Source organism: Accipiter gentilis, chromosome 33 (genome assembly GCF_929443795.1).
Source record: "Accipiter gentilis chromosome 33, bAccGen1.1, whole genome shotgun sequence".
Lineage (NCBI taxonomy): Eukaryota > Metazoa > Chordata > Aves > Accipitriformes > Accipitridae > Astur > Astur gentilis.
Window position 1 is genome coordinate 12,440,460 of NC_064912.1, and position 21,972 is coordinate 12,462,431.

The 21,972-nt window shown below is 39.9% G+C and overlaps 2 protein-coding genes across 3 annotated transcripts; one reads left to right on the top strand and one right to left on the bottom strand.

Moving 5' to 3' along the window:
• Positions 1–152: 152 nt before the first annotated feature.
• Positions 153–17,245, top strand: EIF2AK1 (eukaryotic translation initiation factor 2 alpha kinase 1). The gene is made up of 15 exons (XM_049791098.1): positions 153–538; positions 1,069–1,227; positions 3,098–3,234; positions 3,986–4,017; positions 4,482–4,581; positions 5,404–5,484; positions 5,894–5,991; positions 7,590–7,643; positions 8,352–8,721; positions 9,776–9,887; positions 10,105–10,211; positions 15,609–15,729; positions 15,859–15,938; positions 16,342–16,575; positions 17,058–17,245. Exons 1-15 carry the CDS (start codon positions 442–444, stop codon positions 17,178–17,180), a joined length of 1,905 nt encoding a protein of 634 aa, XP_049647055.1. The 5' UTR covers positions 153–441; the 3' UTR covers positions 17,181–17,245.
• Positions 17,246–17,520: 275 nt separating this feature from the next.
• On the bottom strand, positions 17,521–21,827 carry AIMP2 (aminoacyl tRNA synthetase complex interacting multifunctional protein 2). Of its 2 annotated transcripts, none has more exons than XM_049791493.1 (4): positions 21,645–21,827; positions 19,900–20,106; positions 18,554–18,785; positions 17,521–18,042 (listed from the first exon to the last, which is right to left on the bottom strand). In XM_049791493.1, exons 1-4 carry the CDS (start codon positions 21,777–21,779, stop codon positions 17,657–17,659), a joined length of 960 nt encoding a protein of 319 aa, XP_049647450.1. In that variant the 5' UTR covers positions 21,780–21,827; the 3' UTR covers positions 17,521–17,656. The 2 variants fall into 2 exon arrangements, with proteins under 2 accessions (XP_049647450.1, XP_049647451.1); XM_049791494.1 differs by lacking the exon at positions 21,645–21,827 and adding an exon at positions 20,956–21,543.
• Between the last annotated feature and the right edge of the window lie 145 nt (positions 21,828–21,972).

A 21,972-nucleotide genomic window follows, 5' to 3' on the forward strand; every position in this document is an offset into this window, starting at 1 on the left:
CGGCGACCACCCCCCCACCCCATCCCGGTCAGGGCGAGGGGGGCCGAGGACGCCGCCGCGACGAAGGGGCTCCCGCGGGGCGAAGGGGGCGGCGTGGGCCCGGGAGCCCCGCCGGAGCGCAGCGCGGGCGATGCGGGGAGCCGCGGCCCCGCGCGGAGGTAAGGGGTCCCCGCCGGCCCCGCTGCGTGAGGGGACGACGCCTCGGCTCCCCACCGCCAGGCCGCGGTGCGAGCCCCCTCCTCGGCCGTAGCCTTCCCGCCCGCCCTCTGCCTGCCGGGCCGTATTCGCCCCTCGGCGATTTATCCCGCCGGTTGATGTTTTATCGCTCCGCGCTCGAAGAGCGGCCATAAACGCGAGCCCGGCCCCCGGGGCCGCCCACAGGGAGGCGGGCGGGCGGGCTCTGCCGGTCAGGAACGAAGGCCGGCACCCTCAGTGCCCGGCATGTGGCGGAGGGGCTTCCCGCCGAGGGCCGCGGCTCCCAGCGCGCCGTCGCCCGCCATCGAGTTTCCTGAGGAGAGCCCGGAGCCGCGCTTTGACGGTAAGCGGGGGCTGCCCTGTCCTCGGCGGGAGGTGTGGGGGAGCAAGGAGGCGACCCCCCCTTCCCCTTCCCGCGGGTGACGGCGGGGCCCCCAGCCACCCCCCGTGTGGTTGGCAGGGTGGGAAGGAGGGCAGAACCGCCGCCTTCCCCCTTCCCTCCCTTCCCCGTCGCCGCCGGGAAGCGGCAGCCGCGGGGGGTGATGCAAGAGCGGGCAGGCCCTTGGCAGCGCGCTGCCCTGCCCTGCGGCCGCTGCGGGAGCTCGCCCTCCCCCGGGGAGAGCCTCGTCCTCTCCGGTTAGCTTCTTCCCGGATGCACCTATAAAGGTTAATTAGGTCCCTAATGAGCGTCTTAAGCGTCTCGCTCAGTGGCAGCTCGTGTGGTGCCTTTTTGTGAGCCCGGGTTGTGTTGAAGCCGTGGGGGTTGGTATGTTGTTTTGATGTTTTGCTAAACGGGCGCATATGTGTGTGTGTAGATAGATAGATAGATACATACTGAGACCTAAATTCATTCGTCTGACTGTCCTTTTCCAGAATCGGACGTGCCGGCGGAGCTGCGAGTTGCCAACGGGTCGCAAAAGTTTGTGAATTTCACTTCGACCATCCAAAATCAGCTGCTGCTTGTGTCGCTGCTGGAGCATCTCTGCCACATGTACACGCACAACCCTGTTCATTCGAGGTGTTTGTTCCGAAGTTAGTAAGAGTAGTTCTTTCCTCTCTCTTAAACTGCCTTACTGCAATACATACCGGATTCTTCTCTGCAGAATTACAGTCTAATATCAATACAAAGCTGTAGCTCTCATCCCATTAGGACGAGCAATTCTGAGAAGGGGATGAGCACCCTGAGTCAACTTAATTGGGAATGAGGACCTGTCTTATTTTTAAAAACAGTAACAGAACATTGTTGTAGGTGCAAGGATCAGACAGTTCTGTTCCAGCTAAATCGTGCGAGTTGCATCATGAGAAGGGTAGCGGGATGAATTATGTAGCTGTTAATTCTGATATAAAAACACAGGTAGAAGGGGAGTTTAATAAAAATATTTATCAAGAAATAGCTGTAGCATAGTCTTCGCTAAGTCTTTCAAAATTATGGTCTGTGAAAATCAGAGTAAATGCCTTTTGAAGTCCTTTATTTTCCCTTAAAGTCTGCTGATATAATTCAGGGAGCTCGCATCTTTAGGTGTGAAGTGAAAATCTGTCTTTTGGGTATGCAACTTATCTTAGGTATTGTGTTCATTTAGGCACATACTTAATGCGTTTGAGAAACAATCTCCAAGGTTTTTCTCCTTACTATAAGTGATTGTAGAAAATAAAAGCTAATAGATCGCTTGTACTTAAAATTGAAGCCATTTATAGCATCCAGTAACGACAGTGCAGACAACTGTCATTTTTTCATTCTTGAAGTCTGATGTAGATGTTTGGCCCTGGGTCTTGCTATTATCTCTATCAAAACCAAAAATATCAGGGGAAGAAAAAAAACCCAACTAAATTTCCTCCTTTTGGGGTGGGGGGGAGGGGGGCGGAAATCAGCCTGGGCATCTTCCAAAGTATGTAGCTGCTTGGCTTCTCAGTGTACTTCTGTGGAAAATGGCGTTCCTCCATTGGTATAGTTTAAACCAGTTTCCCAAGTGGAATAAGCCTGATGAACAAAAGGAATGCCTGTTGCAGTAATCGTATCTGTCCTGTGGGTTTTGGCTGGTATATTCATGTTGGCAAGGGTGGGTTTTCCCCATTTTTCTGGTGTGCGTAACTGCGTCCCTAAGGCTTGCGTAGCAAAATTCCTGATTTCTTACAGGTTCACCTTCAATACATTTTATCTCCTTTAAAAGATAAAGTAATAGGCTGATTTTTGAAATACTGGTACCAAAGAAACATCTTAAAAAAAAAACAACAAACAAAACCAAACCAAAACCGCTCCAAAACTTATGATTGAGTTTGTTTTAAGACCTTGGAACTCCTAAAACTTTGAAGTACATTTTTGTAGCATCTTTGCATTTGTACCATCTCCAGTATCTGTTAGGTTTTTATCTGCCACACTGTTGTTTTACTCCGACTGAGAAAGATGTGGTGCTTGGCAGGGGGTGGAAGGGAGCGACTTCATTCTTTATTATGAGTATGCATGCAAATGTGTGAGTTTGTATGTGAATTAGAAAATCTTGACATTACCACTTTTTATTATAAACGTGTCCTCGTAATTGCAAACAGGCTTTGAATTTCTCTTTTCACTGATCAAAATTAGTCCAAGGGTAACAAGTAAGCGAATGGGTGGAGGTTTGTATAATTCATCTGCTGAGATAAGGAAGAAGAGGAGATGCAGTTGTGACCATAAAGGGCATGGCAAATAACTGTATTATGCAAAGGGATTCCCACAGAGCAGCTCTAGTTTGGATTTAATTAGTTTTTATTGCTAAGAATATGGGAAACGGCATTGGAGTAGGAGTGACTGTTCAGTTTTTCAGATGTGCTATCTTTCGAATAAGGTTTCTCATTTAAAAAACAACTGTTTATGTGGTCTTATTGGCAGGCTTTATTTAATGTGACCTTTCTCTGTTCCTTTGTACAGTACTTCGTCAGGCTTTCACAAGAACAGGGTTGCTCTCCCCTTTTGCATTCTGTGATGAATTTAGTACTGTAAGACTGCAGCATAATAGAGCCATCACCGAACTAATGAAAGCAGCTAATCGACAAATACTTAATGGGGTAAGCTTTGTTAAATTTCTTTGGCAACCTCCACATTAAGGAATTAACACATTATTGCACCCAAAGCAGCTTTGGTTTGGGGGTTCTTTTAACATTGGATTAGGTCTTTTTAATAATTATTCAAAATGGTACTCCCATTCTGCCTTAGCTGTTTGGGCTGGCATGTTCTGGTTCCATAGGTGCAAACCAAAGCTTTTAAAGCCAGCAATATTTTGTTCCTTATTAAATATTTTTTTTTTAATTAAAAAAAAATATCTTTATATAAACACAGAAAAGGTGTTTTAAGTATTGCTACAGCTTTTTTCAACAATGGTCATACATCCATTTTCGACTTTTAACTGTTCCAGTTGATGATGTTCACACCCTCGTATTTGTATTAGTGGAGGGCATAATTTGTATACTGCGTAATGTGCTTCAGGCTGAATCAGTCCAGTTTGCTTATCTCGTTGCTAGAACTAAGCTAGTTAATTTTGTCTTAAGCACTTTTTAGAGCCCTCGTTTTACCCTGTTTGCCAGCAGAACTCTAAAAGGGCAGTAATCTCTCCAGCAGGGAGATGTTAGCAGATTACTGGTGGGATAATAATACTTTAATTTGGTGAAGCTCTCTGTAGAATGTGAATGGCTTTCAGTAACCTCATTTTTTTTCTAAGAACATAGTTGTAGTTTCTGTTTTGATTAAGCTGTCCGTTTGGCATGGTAGACCTCTTATTCTGTACGGCTTGTTTTTATGTTGGGTTTTGTTGTTTCGTAGGAACTGGATAATGGAGATTCTCATGCAATTGGGTATGTATTCAAAGCATTTAGAAATATTAAACTTAACTCCTTTCCTAAAGTTCTGTGCTCCACTTTGAATTTAATTAGTACTGTGTTTCCTATTTTGGCTCTGAAATGTAGGGGGGGAAAAAAAGAGTGAAAATTTTTTCAAACTCTCAAAACAATCCAGTGAAAATTTCATCTTCAGTACAACTCTCACAGTTAGTGCCACCATTCAGGAAAACAAGATTTATCAGGCATAAACTTAAAGAAATCATCTTGATACCTCTGTTAACACAGAGTGTGGATTTGTAGCACATGTGCATGCTGTTGCAGTCTGCTGGTGTTCAGTATTCGTTATGGTAATGTCAAAGCATTTTCTTTTTCTTCTCATAATGTAAATACTATTTCTCGATTATGTATGCCTGTAGCCTATATAATACCTTACTTATAAATTGTAATTTAGTTTAATGCAGCCTAACTTTTTTGAATAGGGAAAAAGAAGTTCTCTTTGAAGCACAGACTTCACGATACTTGAATGAATTTGATGAGGTTGCAAGGCTAGGAAAAGGAGGATATGGTAAAGTATACAAGGTATTCTTTACCTTCCATTTATAACTGATCAGTATATATCTAGTTTTTCTTTGAAATTTAGAGTTACTGTTTTGGCTGGTTTGTTTATTTTTCTAAGAGAACACTGAAAATACTCATTTTCCAGTAGGACAGGTGCAAACCTGCACGTGTGAAGGATGTTGGCATTTCATTTCAAAAGGTGCTTGTTTCTGTTTGTCAGAAGCAGGCTATATCAGATGTTTTACTTTGTGTATTTTGACCCTTTTAAAGTGAATGAAAACTCTTTTATTTCTCGTGTGAAGTGTTGTGATGTATTGACTTAAAACAGCCGCAGGAACTGATCAGTCTGCGCGTCCCAATGTTCCAGTTGTGGCTGCGTGAAAAAAAGCAGCCTTAATATGAATGTGAACTGTCCAACCCGATGTTGAATTGTATTAAATACTTCTAGTGTATGGCTGGCCTAAGGTTCCCTGCCATGTGGTATGTGCCATGTGTAAGTGACAGTTGTGGTCTCACAGATTTATTGAGAACCTGTTTAAGCTGTTATCAGGACCTATCAGCATATTTTTTTTTTTTTTTAATTGATGGAAAGATAGCTGTAAAGCTATGTATTTCACGAGGATTGGATTAGATGCTTGCAGTCCTGAAGGATGGCAAAAATAGAGTATCCTTATTTTAGGCAGCTGGGGCCTAATCCCAGTTTCATTCTCTGATACGGGTGAAAGGTTATCTGAATGGAGTGCAGAAATTAATTTTTAGAAAATAGTTGGCTCTAAAGGATTTAATAATTCAGTAATCCAAACATATTAACATCTAATTTTGTCCTATTGCAATTGTTTTCAGGTCAGAAACAAGTTAGATGGTCAGTTCTATGCTATTAAAAAAATTAACATTAAGAAGGCTACAAGAAGAGATTGCATGAAGGTATTCTCTTTCCTGTGTTTCATCTCGTGCTTTAACTCCCTGTCTGCTCCAGCTGATTCTTATTTAATTTAGTAATATAGTTAATATTTCCAAAAACATCAAAAACGTTAATAAGATTTTTTTATGCATTCTGAGTTTCTAAAGATTTGACCCTATCAATACCTAGTAGAAAAAAGTAAATTAGAGGTATTTAAGTCCGTTAAAAGAACCATATTATTAACTTGAATTTGATCATCTCTGCAACTATGAAAATCATAATTTGTTTTAAAGCTTCCAAATTTTCTCCATTACTGTAATAATTTTATCTGTTCTTTCTCTGTCAGACAGTTGGGGTTTTTTTGTTATCTGTTGGATTTACTAAGCGCTCAGAATAAAGCATAGTCATGCTGTTTCTTTTTGGTCTTTTTAGGTGCTACGAGAAGTTAAAGTGCTGGCTGGGCTGCAGCATCCTAACATTGTAGGCTATCACACTGCTTGGATGGAACAAGTTCAAACAGTATGCCCAAAAGGAAAGTACAGCATATTGTGTAATTCTTGCTTGCATCCTGTTTATAACCTCTGTACTGTTATTTGCAGGAGAGTATTACTTCTTTGATAAAACAACTACTTTTTACAGCCAAAAAAAAAAAAGCAAACTGCAGGTGACCATCAGGTCTTTATGTCTCTCTGGGCACTTCAGTCTTTTGCCTAATAACTTATCTGTTATGTAATAATGAATTTGGAACACTGGAAGTATTAGCTTTGCTTCTGGTAATATATGAGGAGGATTTTAAAGTTGTGTGAAGTTCAGTGGAATGCAATGAAAAACTTCTAATGCAAAAAGTAGTGACTTGACAAAGAGAAGAACAAATACTGAGGAATAAGCCACTTCAGATATTGGGGGAAAAGTGATAGAGGAAAAAAAACCCCCACAAATTTGCTACCATGTTTTGAAATCTCAGAGTTGCAGCAAAACTAGAATAAGTTTCCCACTATGCTTCTCTGTCTATCTGGAAAAGAGTTTAGAAGAACTGAAAGAACCTGGAAATAAGTGCTGTAATGGCAAAAAAAAAAGAAATCCCTCTTCTCTTGCTTTCCACAGGAGTTTTTAAATTTGATTAATTGCATTTCATAGTTCTGCAGTGAGAGGGCAATTTGGGTTTTTTTGTGTGTCATCTACTGTCTGTACCTGTTGAGAGTTTATCTACTTTTATGTTCATTTTAAACCTTCCTCCCTGCCCCCCCCCTTTTTTTTTTTCCTCTTCAGTTTCTCTGTTCTTGGCTCTTCCCACACTTTGTCCTTTGGTCCCTTTGTAACCCTAATCCATGCGTCCCTTTCTTTCTTGTCCTTTTCCGGAATGCCTTTAGCAGTTAAATCTTTTGATCCTCTCTTAGTAGGAGGTTTGTTTATGCTCTATATGACTTTATTGCTTTCCAAGTCAGTAACTTGATGCCCAGTCAGCTATAAGCACAAAAGAAAATGCATAGGAAGTTGACAGTATAGTAAAACAGACAAGACTTTTTAACTGATGATACTGAGAATCTCGAAGGATGCAACTTTTTAGTGCTAGGAGTACTTTACAAGTATTTAATGGTGATAATGTAAGTACGTAACTAGAGCTATAGGTAGGTCCTGTGGTACTTCATGGTTTTCCTTGGCTTACAAGATTGGTGTTTCATATTTGCCTCTGTGTGCTAAAACAAACTGCTTTTTCACATAAGTATACAATTTTAATGAAAATTATTTCCAAAATATCAAGTGCCTTCAAAACAGCAGCAGGGTGATGCAAAGGATGGTGGTTTGTGGAGTTGCTTCTTTAACTGTGTATTATCATATACATTTTAAGGCCTTATTTTGGACAGGCGAACTTCTAGGTGAATATCTAAGAGAGCTCAGTGCAACCCATTCAGTGACCTTGTACAATATTTATTCTCATTAAAGGAAAAATGAAAAACCTACTAGGGTTTCCTCTTAGTAGACTAACAAGCAGCTTTTGCAGCAGCAGAAATAGAGAAAAAGATATCTACAGGTAAATTCAGTAAGATGCTGTAGCCTAAATGTTAATTTATAGTAAATATATGCATGCTTTGTTTTTTAAAATACCGTATTTATCTTTTTGTCCAATAGATAAAACAATAATGGAGTTGCAGCCATTATCTTTGGAGCAAGAGAGTAGCAAGTAAGTATTACAGATCTCAATGATAACATTTACTTGGCTTTAACATAAGGCTTTTTTTTTTTAAGGTAATGTTAAAAAGAGTACCAAATTCAGCATATATTGCACAATTGCTTTTTGCTTCCAAATGATAACTAAAACAAGTCTTAATTATCCTTGTCATTGTTTCTCTTGTTGCATAAGCTGAATAATATTACTGGGTACTTCTACCTTCTTTGGATCTCTCAGTTTCTGAGTGCCTGAACATAGTACTGGGCTTCAAGTTTACTTAAGTTCTGTGCCAGTCAGCAACACTGATTAGTACTGTGGAGTCTTATTAGAGCGATGGGGCCTTCTGTTTCTCAGAAGTGTCGATTAGCCCTTTCAGTAAGGAGATGGACTCCTATGAGAAATATGGTGTAACTTCCTAAGTTTAAAGGAATGAAGATGCATCACACTTCTGTCCAGTGAATGCTGTGACCTAGGACGGTATGTATCTATGAGGTCTCTGGGTCAGCTATGAGGAATCCCTGCTGGAGGAGGGTATTAAAAAGGCTGGACTCTCCACTGCCAATTATGTAATCCTGAAGTTTTATATGGGAAAGCAGCTGAACTCTTACTCTGGAATGCAGTTTGCAATTGAAAAAAACTTTTCAGAATGTTGTATCACAAATAGATGGTATAAAACTGTGTACATATTTTGATTTATCTTCCTTACTTTATTATTTTCAGTGATCACTGTCACATACAGAGTGTGGAAGGTGGTAGTTCAATTATCTTTGCTGACCTTACTTCACAAGAAAAGAAGTCCTGTGACAGTACCAGTCTTAGAAATCTGGGTAGTGAATCAGTACAGAATATGTGCGTAAGGAATGATTTTACAAACAGCAATAGTAAAGAGTTTATGAAACCAGATAAATGTGAGTTACCCATGGAATTACAAGAAGACTCTGTAAGCAGTGTTAGCAGTAGATCAACTGATGTGAAAAATCATCCAGCACGGGGACCTCATTGTCGTCTGGATCAAGATGCTAGCACTGAAAGTAAGTCCTGCACGGAAGAATGCTCCAAGAATGATGTAGCGCTCTGTGGAGACTTTGAGGTAAATACAGTTCTCTTTAGATATAAACTGCTGTCTAATTTAATGATGTTTGTAAAGTAGAGTTTGGTAGACAGAGGAAAGATTTATAATGATAAATTTTTAAAAAATGAAATTACTGCAATTACAGCCAAAAATACAGACAATTTTTACTTAAGTGTGTAACACCATTACAAGGAAGCTGACCAGAGGAGCTGGCAAAACTCAGCATACAAGAAAGTTTCCATGAATTAGTCACCTTGGGTCCTTTCAAAGTACCTACGTGAATAAAAAGTACTACTCTTGCATAAAAAAATAAAAATCAAACTTGAAATCAGCATTCAGTAATGGTGGCTAATTCGGATATTATTGATGAAAGGCTCTAGGTATGTAAGGTGGTGCCTATACAGTGTAGGATTACATGTGAAAAAGAGAGAAGCAGATTTGGGCAGGGAATCACCACTCTGCCTATGTTTCGAAAACTTCGTTGGCATTCATACCACTGAAATGTTTTGTATAACACAGCCAGCTGTGGAATGCTTCAAGCTTTTGCTATCATTTGGAGTTCCCTCTTGCAAGAAATCCAAGATTTTAAAGGTGTTTGCTGGAGTTGTCCAGGTTATCAAATGAACTAGTACATTATCAGAAACTGAGTATGAAGTTACATATATTAATAAATAATAAAATTCCATATCAAGAGATTGACATTTTTTTGCTATTTTATATTAATTACTCTTTTCTTAGGTCAGAATGAACATCTGTTCAGTATGTCTAGAAGACTTTAAACTCTAATTTGAATATTAAAGTATGTAGCTGGCTGTTTTGTTAGCTTTTATCATACAACAATCATTAAAATTTGAGGAACAAGCTAAAAAAAAAAAAAGCCAAAACTAGACAGCATTGTTGCATCTGCTTCTCGAATGCAGTAGATCAGTAATATTGTATTTGATGTCATTTTGGTATCTAACTTTTTTAGTTTAATGAACGAATTTTGTTTTTATTAGCATTAAAGAAAATAACTAAGGAAATACTATTCATATTACAGTAGCAAAATCATGGATCATTATTTTTCTGTTAGGTGGAGTATCGTTTGATGCTTCATATACAAATGCAACTGTGTGAAATATCCTTGTGGGACTGGATTGTTGACCGTAATAAAAGATGCAATGAGAGAACAGAGGAAACTTCCAGTAAGTTTCTTTCCTTTTTGGAATTTTGAGGTTAGTGACTTTTTGCCGTTTCAAAAACACTGTCTTAGGAGAAGCATCGGAAATTCCATTTTTAAACTATGCTGTTAAAAATTTCTTCTGCATCATAAATAAACAGAATTCAACAAGACATACCACCATAAACTTAAATAACTCAGTATAATTAGCTGAAATAACTTAGATTTTAAATTGTTTTGAGGTCCATACCATCTTGTCGATGTCCGCTGGACAATGAAAATTTTTCAAGAGTTACTGGAAGGAGTATGCTATATCCACAGCATGGGAGTGATGCATCGAGACATTAAAGTAAGTTCATCAAATTATTACTTGAGGTTCAAGAAAACACATTATGGGAGGATGAAAGCAACTTCATAGTTAAATTTGAGATGACCTGGGGTCTTAAGAATTTAGCTATGTTACATATGAAAAAACACATTGTCTTCTCTATACCAGTACTGTACTTCCTTTACTATAAGCATAGTACTCAATCACACTGACTTACAAGTGACTTATGATTAAGCTGTGGAAATGTTTTCTCCTTTCTGAAGCCATTTTCTTGTCCTGAGCAGGGATGGTCAGATTGGTTTTGTTTTGTCTTGGTCTCTCCTTAACCAGGGTATGACCTAAATTACCTAATTACCTAAAAAAAAATTCTTTCAGGTAATTATAAAAATAAGCAAAGCCCCTTGACTACCCCTCAGTTTGCTAACAGCATATCAGTTAGGTTTTGAAAGTATGTTCCAAGTTATAGTTACTTGCTTTTAAAAAAAGAAAAAAAATTCCCTCAGTTGCAAATAATTGCCATCTTTCAAAATGGTTGCTATCTCCACTAAGGGACTGAAATTGTAGGTGACGTTAGTGACTGAATGAAAAGTTTTGGTTTCATTCCTATTAAGAGTAACAAAGAGCAGGCTTAAATAACACTTCGAATGATTAGAATAGGATGCCCTTTATATGTTCCTGTGAAGGTTTTTTTGAAATCTAATCATAAGAATAGTTTTGACTTACTGGTTGGCTTAAATGTGAAGCACAGGTAAATATATCTTGCTTACCCCCTGCCCTTAAACTGACAGACTCAAATAGCAAGGAACTGAATGTGTGTTTTCCTGCTCTGCTTCCTACAGAGGTTCTCTGCATCTGATATGGTAGCTATATGAGGAAATTAGTGTAAAAATCATATTGATTATTAAAACTCCACATGTGGAAACTCGAAACTACTTGAAAAGACACAATCTTGGTTTTGGATTAATTTTGATTTTTCTGCCAACAGTTTCAGGATCAACAGTTTTTCAGTTTGCTTTCTTGTTTAGCATCCTCATGGCCTTATTGTCCGAAGTCCTGGTAGTTGTATAAAGAATTCTCTACAGTTACTGGGAGCCTGTTTTCGAGCCAGTGCTCATTGTTTTCACCGTATAATCTTCTAACAGTGATTTTTGCGGATATCTCGGAGACAGTAATTTCTGTGATAATGTTATAAGAAAGCATCTTAAAGCATTTGAAATTCTGAGAACGGAAGTCCAGTGGGTGGATGTCCTTGATTATCTCTTTGCTTCAGTGGATATGAGAAGCTTAGCAACGTATTAACAGTGCTCTATCTTTTAAATTTGATCTGTATTGAAGAAATAAGAGGGGCGTTTGCCCATCTCCTGTTAAACTGTTCCTGTCTGCTTTATACTTTTAACAGAAGATCAACTATTTCCTTTATGCCACCTGAGCAGGCCTCATGAATAGCCATTTGTCCTTCTTGATCTTGGGTATTTACATTGGCTCCATTACTTAATAGTAAACGGATGCAACCTGTGTTGATTGGAGAACCTAAAATTCTGCTCACTTTAGGTGATGCTGTGCACGTTGTAACATGAAGGGCAGTTCTTCCGCAAGCTGGACTGACAAAATTCATGTTTGCTCCAGAGGCAGTTGAAGTTGCTGTTACCTCTGTGTTTGGTGACCCTGCAGCTCTGTGAAGAGGTGTCCAGCAAGACTTGTCGGTGTCCTTTAAATTAAGATAATACTCAAAAAGGATGCATATAGGTGGAAAGGCATCATCAGACTGTTGGCCTAAACACAGAAGACCATCATATTTGTAATTACTCATTTCAGGATTTATCTGATGTCTCACATTTTGCAAGATACAGAGACACTTTTCTGTATTATCCTGTGAAGTTGGTTGATTTCTCTGAAATTTGTCTGAAATGGATGTCCCAGCTGTAAGTACTAGGCAAATTTAGTAGGAGAAGTTGAAGTGCTGTGTAGCCTCTTGTTACTTCTGTAAAATGTTGTTTTAAGTTAATTTCTTTTTATTAAGATGAAATTACTTAGACTAAATCTTCTGGACTGGTAGGGCATAACATAGTAACAGGTCCCAAAACTTCAGTTGTCAGAACAAATTTTATGAGTTGCCATGACCTTACAGAAGCTTGGTCATTAACTTATATTTGTTAACCACAGCTTCTCTGTGCCCAGCAGGAATGCCTAAGATGGTGTTAATGTGCTCAGTTCCTCTATTTCCTAGTTTTATAGCATGAGAAATGAGTCATCGTAGTTCAGCTTCAGGCCAATGAAGCTCACAGGAGAAGTGTAAGCAAGCAGAAGTTCCATCTCATCTGTGCATACAGACATAATCTGGCAGCGCTTGGGCCTCTAGATTATAAAATCTTAGAATGGTTTGGGTTGGAAGGGACCTTTAAAGATCATCTAGTCCAACGCCCCCTGCCATGAGCAGGGACATCTTCAATGAGATGAGGTTGCTCACGGCCCCATCCAAGCTGACCTTGAACAACACTTCAGTGATCGGGCATCCGCAACTTCTCTGGGCAGCCTGTTCCAGTGCCTCACCACCCTCACTGTAAAAGATGTCTTCTTTATATCCAATCTAAATCTACCTTCTTTCAGTTTAAAACTTGCCCCTTGTCTTGCACTGCTGGCCCTGTTGAAAAGTCTCTCTCTGTCTTTTTTTATAAGCCCCCATTATATATTGAAAGGCCACAGTAAGGTCTCCCTGGATCCTTCTGTTTTCCAGGCTGAACAACCCCAACTCTTTCAGCCTTTCTTCATAGGAGAGGTGTTCCAGCCCTCAGATCGTTTTCATGGCCCTCTTCTGGACCCACTCTGACAGGTCCATGTCTGTCTTGTGCTGGGGACCGCAGAGCTGAACACAGTACTCCAGGAGGGGTCTCACCAGAGCGGAGTAGAGGGCAAGAATCATCTCCCTCGACCTTCTGGCTGTGCTTCTTCTGGTGCAGCCCAGGATACGGTTGGCTTTCTGGGCTGCAGGAGCGTATTGCTGGATCATATCCAATTTTTCATCCACCAGTATCCCCAAGTTACTTCTCTGCAGGGCTGTTTGCAGCCTAAGAAGTATATTCAACCATTAGTGTTGTGTGTCTGAGTCAAGAGATACTACTTCTGGTTATGGTTTCTGTTCATATTGAGTAAACCAAAACTCACTTTCAAAATTATCAATAGATGTGATTCCACCATATGTTGTATTAAGTCAGGTATACTATCATTTGGGGGAAGAAAATTTATGTGATTGTTTGAACTATATGTAGCATCTTACTTAATAGCCATTTATGGATATTGCTAGAATTTGTCTTTTTTAAACTCATGTGAGTGTTAATTAGCCATCCTGCAGCAATGTCTCTACAGAATTCAACTGTGCTGTGGGTGCAGATGAATGGCCCTAGTTTTGAGTTGCCACCAATAATTTAATTTGATATCACCTATTTCATTTATTGGAAGAAATACTGAATAGTGTTTCATACTCACTTTTCCCATTCCATGTGTGAGTTAATAGATCTGTTTTAAACTTAACAGTTTGTCATGTGTTTTATATTTAGTGATTCCTTGAATAGAAGCCATTCCAAATTTTCAGCATTCATGTCACCAATCTATGCACAATTTTCCAGTTCTCGTACATGCTCTTTGAGATAGGAGACTCAGAACTGCACATGGTACTGAAGATAGCCATGTATTAATTCATATGGTAACACAATGTTTTCTTCTTTATCTTCCTCCCCCCCCCCCCCCCCCCCCCCCCAATTGGTAATGTACAAGTTGTTTTATGGACTGCTATTGAGCATTTTTAGAGCTGCCTGTTAACCATGCTTAAGTAACAGTCAACACAGAGACAGTTGTTACATATTTAAAATTGGGATTATTCTTCCCTTCATTTACATTTTCATGTTTATTTGCACTGAATTCCTTTTGTCGTTATACTTCCTACAAGATCCTTCCACAGTTCTTTGCACTCAGATCTCATCTTGATTTCTCTGAATGATGTAGTATTGCCAGCAAACTTTGTTATCTCACCATTCACCCTTTCCTACCCATTTACAGAGGTGTTGTTCAGCTTAGTTCTCGGCAGATTCATACCAGAATCCGTTGATGATAGCTTTTGCTGTGAAGGCTGACTATTTATCCCTATCTTTTCTTTTATGTCTTTAAACTAGTTATCTATGTGGGGACCTTCCCTCTTTTGTTCATTTTTTTTTTTTAAGTAAGATTTCTTAATCTAAAAGTATTTTCAAACACAAATTATAATCCTGATCAAGTGGTTACCTGGAGGGAGGGGAGGTCTATGAGGTGTAAGGGTCCTTCCAAGCACTTGCTGTTTCACCGACAGGATGATCAGCTAGTAAAGCTTCAACAGTGCTACTGTTATCTTCCATTATTACTTCATATAGCTCTTCATGGTGTGAATTTTATTTCCTCTACCCACAGGAAAACACAGTGGCAGGCCTACTGGCTGCTTTATGTTACTCATCGACAAGGGAACTGTAATTTTTGTAATGCAAATCCATAATCAGAAATAGAGGATTTGGAATCTGGCACTTGAACAGTGTTGTTCTTTGAGATGTTGCAGGATGTCTGGTTCTAGCATACCTTTGAAGTAACCGCATTATTCAGTGCAACATTTTAAAGGTACTATAAAACCAGCAAATTTCTACTTAGTAGAAAAAAAACCCCTGTACTAAGCAATAGTGCTATCACTTCTCATCCAAATGTCCCTAAGCTCAGAAACCTTGTGATACAGACTATGTAAAACCAGTAATTTTGTATTATGTTTTCTTTTATCAGGCAAGTATGGTGTTTTTTTTTCTAGATACATAATGCTAGCATTTCTCCTCCTTAGTGGTCCTAAAGCCAAAATATTTGGATAAAATTTCAGTTTTTCCAGTCAGTGGTCTCCACTCAAGTCTCTTACATAAATTTGGGGGTTTTTTCATAGCAACTTCCCAGAACCAAGTAGCATGTTACGGCTGTGCTTATCATATAGAGAAGTATATTTTGTTTTACATTATGTCTAGCCCAAAGATAATATTTAGTCCTTCTTCCTGCTACATCAGTTGGTCTAATTTGCTGTCTACTCTTGCCTGTTCACGTTAACATTACTGTTCTGCAAATTTCCCATTTTCTGCTCACACCCCTCCCCCCACTTTATCTTTCCACTAAATCTTTGGTTTTCCTGTTTTGCTTTTCTTTTTTTTTCTAGACCTTTCGTAGGTGGCCTTTCTGCCCAAATGGTGTTGCTAATGCATAATTTGGCATCAGCTATGACTATTTTTTTTCTTTCACTAATGAAAGTATTAAATAATTATCTTACACCTGTGGAACACTGGATTTTATAGACTTTGAAACAGCTGAAATGTCATAATTCTTTATATAGATATATTTTAGATTTTATACTGCCTTGTTTTGTAGCCCAGAAATATATTTCTACATGGATCAGATCATCATGTAAAAATAGGAGACTTTGGATTAGCCTGCAAAGACCTTCTTTGGGATGATGCAGACAAGTGGTTTAAGACAGAAAGGATAAATGGTAAGAGAAAAAAGCTTCACAGGTTTCAGTGTTTTAAGTTTCTATGATATTAAAACCATTAAATATTAAATTAAGTGAAATGGTAACAATGTAACACTAGCTGAGTAAGTCTAAATTGCCTTTTCAAAGGTTTAACGCATACTTCAGGAGTGGGGACTTGCCTCTATGCCTCACCAGAACAATTGCAGGGATCCCACTATGATTTCAAGGTAGGGAGGGTTTGGTGGTTTGTTTTGGGTTTTTTTTTCTATTTACACATGATGATAGATAATAGGAATAAAACAAGTCTTCCAGTAGGTAAATACATAGTATTTGGTAAATACATAAATATTCCTCCTACTGTTACACATAATGTTGTTGTTGAAACATGGATTTCAACTTTGCCTTCTAGTTTGCTACTAATGCAAAAAATTATTTGTGTTTCTAAGATAATCTTGAGGAATATATACAGATCTGAATTTGTGTTCCTTTAGTAGTGTCATGATACTTTTCATATCATCGTGAAACTTCATTGTTGCACAACTCCTTCACTTTGTGAATTTTTTCTGAGAAATCTAGTAAGTAATTAAAAATAGCAGTTATCCCAGAACTTTTTCTTCACCCCATTACCAGTCAGACATGTACAGCATGGGTGTTATCCTGCTAGAACTCTTTCAACCGTTTGGAACAGAAATGGAAAGAACAGAAGTTCTTACACATTTAAGGAATGGCCAAATTCCTCATACTTTCTACAAAAAATGGCCTATTCAAGCCAAGTATGTTAAACTCCTCACCAGTCAAAGATCTACAGAAAGACCAACTGCTGCTCAGCTGCGTGAAAGTGAACTGTTTCATACCACAGAACATGTAAGTTATGCCAATAACCTCAATCTTTACAGGATAAACAAATATAAAAAGAAAATGCCCTTTGTTTCCCTGCCTGTTACGTTTTTTTTTGTTTTAAATTGAGGATTGTGTGATTGAGACTCTTCCCTGATGACAGTATTTAGGCTACTGTATTAATGTTTCTGGTGTCTTTGCAATGAGATAAGTGGTCATTAAGTATAGGTAACTTTATAAAGACTGGACAGTTGATTTATGTACAGCTTGAGGTATTTATAGGTCAGAAAAGCTTTTGAAGTTTTTCATCAGCCCTGCAGAATCTTTTATCATTGTCCCCTTCCTTGCCACACTTTTTTGTTTGTGGATTAAGTTGTAGAATCAAATATGCAGAATAGCTGTGGTGCTGCAGAATGTGTCTGTAATGGATTGCAAACGCAATTCAAGTTAGTTAATAAGGCTTTATCCTTGCCTGTCGTTAAATGACGTAAACTGACTCTCATTTTCAGGTTATTTCTAACCTACAACAGAAGGTGAAACAGCAAGAGGAAGAAATAGAGAAACTGAGAGAGACAATAAGACTGCTTTCTGAAGAACAAGGTGAACATATGAGACTAGGTTCTCCTGTTTAAATACAGGAAGAACTAACCTCTACTGTATGCTAAGTTATATAAAATGTTCCTTTTTTTACATAAAAATATTTCAATGGCTTTTGATTTTCCTGTCTGCTCTTTAAAGGTATTCATCTTTTTATCTTGGTTCAGAAGTCTCCAGTCAACAGTAAGGATTCATGTTGCACTTAAATCATACTGAGGCTAACTTATGTAAATAAGCATTTTGGTTACAGGGGAAAATAGAAGGAAAAAGGAAAAGTGGAGCCTGTATTTACATAGGACTACTTTAGGTACCTTATAATCATTAAACAAACATGTTATGCATCAGTTACAAAAAAGGAAGGTCACACCCAAAAGGTAGTTGTCATGTTTTTATTGACTTGAGAATTCTGTCCAACTGTAGTACATGAATACATCTCAGAAGGGACTCAAACCACTGCAGCAGGCATGAGGTGGAGTAAGATAAAAATAACACCATTATGAAGAGTACAGGCTTATTTTAGTAGCTTCATAACAGAAGTGAAAGGTGCCAAGTTCTCACATGACTTCATCCATTTTTGCACGTTGGCTGGGGCAGCATTTGCACTACCTGTCTGCTGAAGTGCACACCACGCAACAATGTCTGCTACGGTGAGTTCATTTCCCACCAACCATGGTGTCTTGCCCAGGGCAGCATTCATAGAGCGCAAGACTGCTCCTTTTTCCTTACTGCTACCTTCTTTTAGCTGGAAGATGGCTGTATCAACCCAGCTGTCAATCAGAGTTGAAGTAACTGCATTGTACTTCTGGCCAAACAGGGAAAAGAGAAATCTAGAGATGTTCCCCTCTCCTTCAATAGGACACATTGTTTGAATGCTAAACTTCATCTGGGGTTTTGGAACTGAAATTAAGAAAAGAAAAAAAGTGAATACCACATGGTAGAGAAGTTAAATGTAATGGTAATTCTATGATGTATTTTGTTTGTGATGCCAGCAACACTGTTAACTTCATTAACCTGATGAACAGTTTTCAGTTTTCTTAGTGTAAATACTTAGACTAAGGTGGGAACCTGGGATGGAGAGATCACTTTTTGCAAACTTCAGCCCAATCTCCCACCTCATTTCTATTCTAGTTAACTTATTTGTAGAAACTGAAAAACACTTCTATAAAAAAAGGCCCTGTGGGTACAAACAACCATGTAAGTGCCACATGTATTTTAATAGCAGTAACCACAAACAAGAATCTTCCCCCTCTGTCCCCATCATCATTCACAGCTATAGAGAGCAAAGATAGTATCTGCAGTACATATCCATCATGTCAGCACAAAGCATCTATTCTCACAGTTTTATAGCACAAGTTTCATTTGCTCACCTATTGTAAAATACTGATCTACAAGATAACTACATTCTTACCATCCTTCCAAATAAGAGTAAAGCCCAACTGATATTCATGACGTGGTTGCTTCTTAGTCTGTTCTCCAAAGCATTTCAAGAGGTTTTCTGGCACGCTTTTCACTGATGAATGTGTGTGAACAGCTGATAATATTTTATAGCGTTCACAAAGCAGGCTGTGTAGTACCAATAATGACAGCGGAGGTAGAGAAGGATTTGCGTTTATTACAATATCTTTCAGGGCACCATAATCCTGAATGGAAAGTAAAACATTCAGCAGGTAAGACACATTCCAGATCAGACTCTGAAGTAGTAGAGTTTTCATTTGACACCAAAATGTACAGAGTCATGCATGTGTATATCTGAAATTCTAATGACACTCAAATCAATTCAAGTTTGGACATTTAAAATTTGTTTAAGCATTTAAATATCTTCCTCCCATAACCTATAATTCAAGAACATGACTGAGGTAAATTCTAGTCCAATCTGAAAGCAAAGTTTCCAGGTGGTAACAAACAAGAAACCAACTGTCATAATTTCAAAATTAACCATTCTAGCTTGGAATTACATCCAAATGAGAATATATAGCATTTAGTATTTATAAATGTTTGTATCTATAATCTGGATGCCTGTTGTAGTTTAACCCCAGCCAGCAACTAAGCAACATGCAGCCACTTGCTCACCACCACCACCACCCCCACCCCCGTGGGATGGGGAAGAAAATTGGAAGGAAAAGAGGTAGAACTTGTGGGTTGAGATAAGAACAGTTTAATAAGACAGAAAGGAAGAAAATAACAACAATAATAAAATGACAATAATAAAAGGATTGGAATATACAAAACAAGTGATGCGCAATGCAATTGCTTGCCACTCGCTGACCGATGCCCAGTTAGTTCCCGAGCAGCGATCGCTGCCTAGGCCAACTCCCCCTCAGTTTATATACTGGGCATGATGTTGCATGGTATGGAATACCCCTTTGGCCAGTTTGGGCCAGCTGTCCTGGCTGTGTCCCCTCCCAAATTCTTGTGCCTCTCCAGCCTTCTCGCTGGCTGGGCATGAGAAGCTGAAAAATCCTTGACTTAGTCTAAACACTACTTAACAACTGAAAACATCAGTGTGTTATCAACATTCTTCTCATACTAAATCTAAAACATAACACTGTACCAGCTACTAGGAAGAAAATTAACTCTATCGCAGCCAAAACCAGGACACTGCCCAAAACAAAATGGTAGTTGTAGGTTATTTGTAAGGATATAAGACTTGAATATGAAGTTCTGAGTGTCCCAGATTTTAATGCCACCCTTCCAACCCTGAAAATCTGAGAGCAAAGAAAGTACCTATCAACTTACATACTCAAGTAAACTTACCTTTCCAAGCATCAAATCTAAGTCTGCTCCATTTGTTGTCAAAGGAGAACATTCATCAGTTTGAATTATATTAGTTACATCAAAGTCAGCATCTGGGGTTTGTATCATCTTTGAGAGACCATCGACAGCACTCTTCAGTTCATACAAGCGTTTTAGAATCTCCTCCTGGCGGGATTCAAGTGCTTGAAGTGACGGGTCAACCTCTTCCTATAGAGGACGAAAAAAACCATCACACAAATGGTCACTCAGTGCAGTGTCACAATCATCTGCAGCTCACTTGACAGTAAGTTTTGAAGGACTTTAAACACATTCAAATAACCAGAACATCATGGAATGTCATGATCTTATGTCTATTAGTTGTCTCTCTTCTTTTGTCTGTATGAATGTGGTGAGAGATGGGTTATTTAATCAAATCTCCAAAATCCTCCTGCTTAACTTTTTTAAACCACTAGCTACAGCAAACTCTGTAACGTGGTTAAGAATCAGACCACGACCACAGAAACTTCAAGTTGGCAGTGAAGTGCTGTATTAAAACCTGAAAAACCAAAGTCACCTTGTCAGGATTCTCCTCAGCCCAGAAGAGCAGACTGATAAGAGTTTGTGCTGAGGCTGCCAAACAAAGAAACTTTTTGACAATTCAGGTAGTAAATAAAAGTAAAAAAACCCTGCAGGTTTAGATGGATGGTGTACCATGCAAAATCACTCTTTGTAGCCATTCTTTGTTTCAGAGAATATAAAGTATAGAGAAAAAAAGACCATAGGCTTTGTTAAATGTTAATCCCAATGCATCTTTCTGTTATCTCAAATATCTTGCAAGTCTCTTATGTTACAATGCTGCCTCTTTTAAAAGATGAAAAATATATTCCTGTGGGAGGTTTTAAGTCTACAAACTTACAATAATATAAAAAAAAAAATCTTTATACAAATAATCCAATTCTAAGCATCCTGAATAAGGATTAACAAAACCCAACTTATTGACCAAACTTCCTTCTTTCAGTCTCACAGATAAAGAGATAACAGGCAAGGTATCCAAGTGAAATCTTGATACCCACTTACACAATATTCTCAAAGACAAGACACGGAAACGCCTCTTAAGTGACCATTATTTGGCTAGTACATAATTCTGTGAAATAAAAATCACTCTCAGAGGAGACTGGTCGTTAATACTTTGCTGTTGCAACGGGAGGGCATCTTAGCAGGCACTCCTGTGAAGTTCTGCCCCAAGTCTGCTCCTACTCAAGGATCTCCACCAGCCATCTGGGTGAGGAAAGCAAGTACTCACTGAAAGGATGTGATGGCATCGAGCTGAAAACGGCCACGAGCAGCCCAGAAGAACCCAAAGCATTCCTGACTCTGGGGAGAGGCTGAAGTCAACTAGATTAACGCAAGATAAACATTTCGTGGTTTTGCCTGATTTAAGAAGGAAGGAACTGAGACTAAGAATAGAGGGTGTGTAGCTGCCTCGTTCCTATCTCAGCAGCAGAGAAGAAAGCAGACCCGAGCCAAGAGAGTGACGATGCGGCAGGAAGGGACAAGGCCTGCCGGGACACGGTCACCGAAAGCACGGGCCCCGCCCGCAGCTCCACACCGGCCCAGCGAGGCCGCAGAGGGCCCCGCCAGGCTCCCCGCCGCCCGGGGCCGAGCACCGCGGCCCGCGGTCCGAGCAGGCCTTCCCTCCCCTCTCGCCCCGCGGCCGGCCAGGCGGGGCGGGCCCACCCGCCGCCCCCCTCCTCCCTCGCTCCTACCTGCGGCAGCGGCGGCGACGCGGCGGGCGCGGGGAGGCGGTGGAGGTTGGGCAGGCGGTACATGCAGGAGGGCAGCTGCTCCGCCAGCACCTCCCCGCCGACCCTGTGGAAGGGCCTCACCTTGTACATGGGCATGGCGGCAGCCGCCCGCACCGCGCACCCGCTCCCGGCCCGCCGGCGGGCCCGCCCGCCCGCTGCGCCCATTGGGCCAGACGGGAGCACGGCGTCTTATTGACTCCCCCGCGACCCAATGCGCGCTGGCGGCTGCCGCACCGCCTCCTTGGCTTCTCTCTATTGGCCAGCGTTAAGCGAGTCTCCATAGGGCAAA

Coding starts and splice junctions, on each gene's coding strand:
- EIF2AK1 (XM_049791098.1), top strand. CDS start 442: ATGTGGCGGAGGGGCTTCCCGCCGAGGGCCGCGGCTCCCAGCGCGCCG. Junction 539..1,068: donor CCCGGAGCCGCGCTTTGACG/GTAAGCGGGGGC, acceptor GTCCTTTTCCAG/AATCGGACGTGCCGGCGGAG. Junction 15,730..15,858: donor TAAGACAGAAAGGATAAATG/GTAAGAGAAAAA, acceptor GCCTTTTCAAAG/GTTTAACGCATACTTCAGGA.
- AIMP2 (XM_049791493.1), bottom strand. CDS start 21,779: ATGCCCATGTACAAGGTGAGGCCCTTCCACAGGGTCGGCGGGGAGGTG. Junction 20,107..21,644: donor CGTCGCCGCCGCTGCCGCAG/GTAGGAGCGAGG, acceptor CGTCCTCTATAG/GAAGAGGTTGACCCGTCACT. Junction 18,043..18,553: donor TACTCTTATTTGGAAGGATG/GTAAGAATGTAG, acceptor TCTTAATTTCAG/TTCCAAAACCCCAGATGAAG.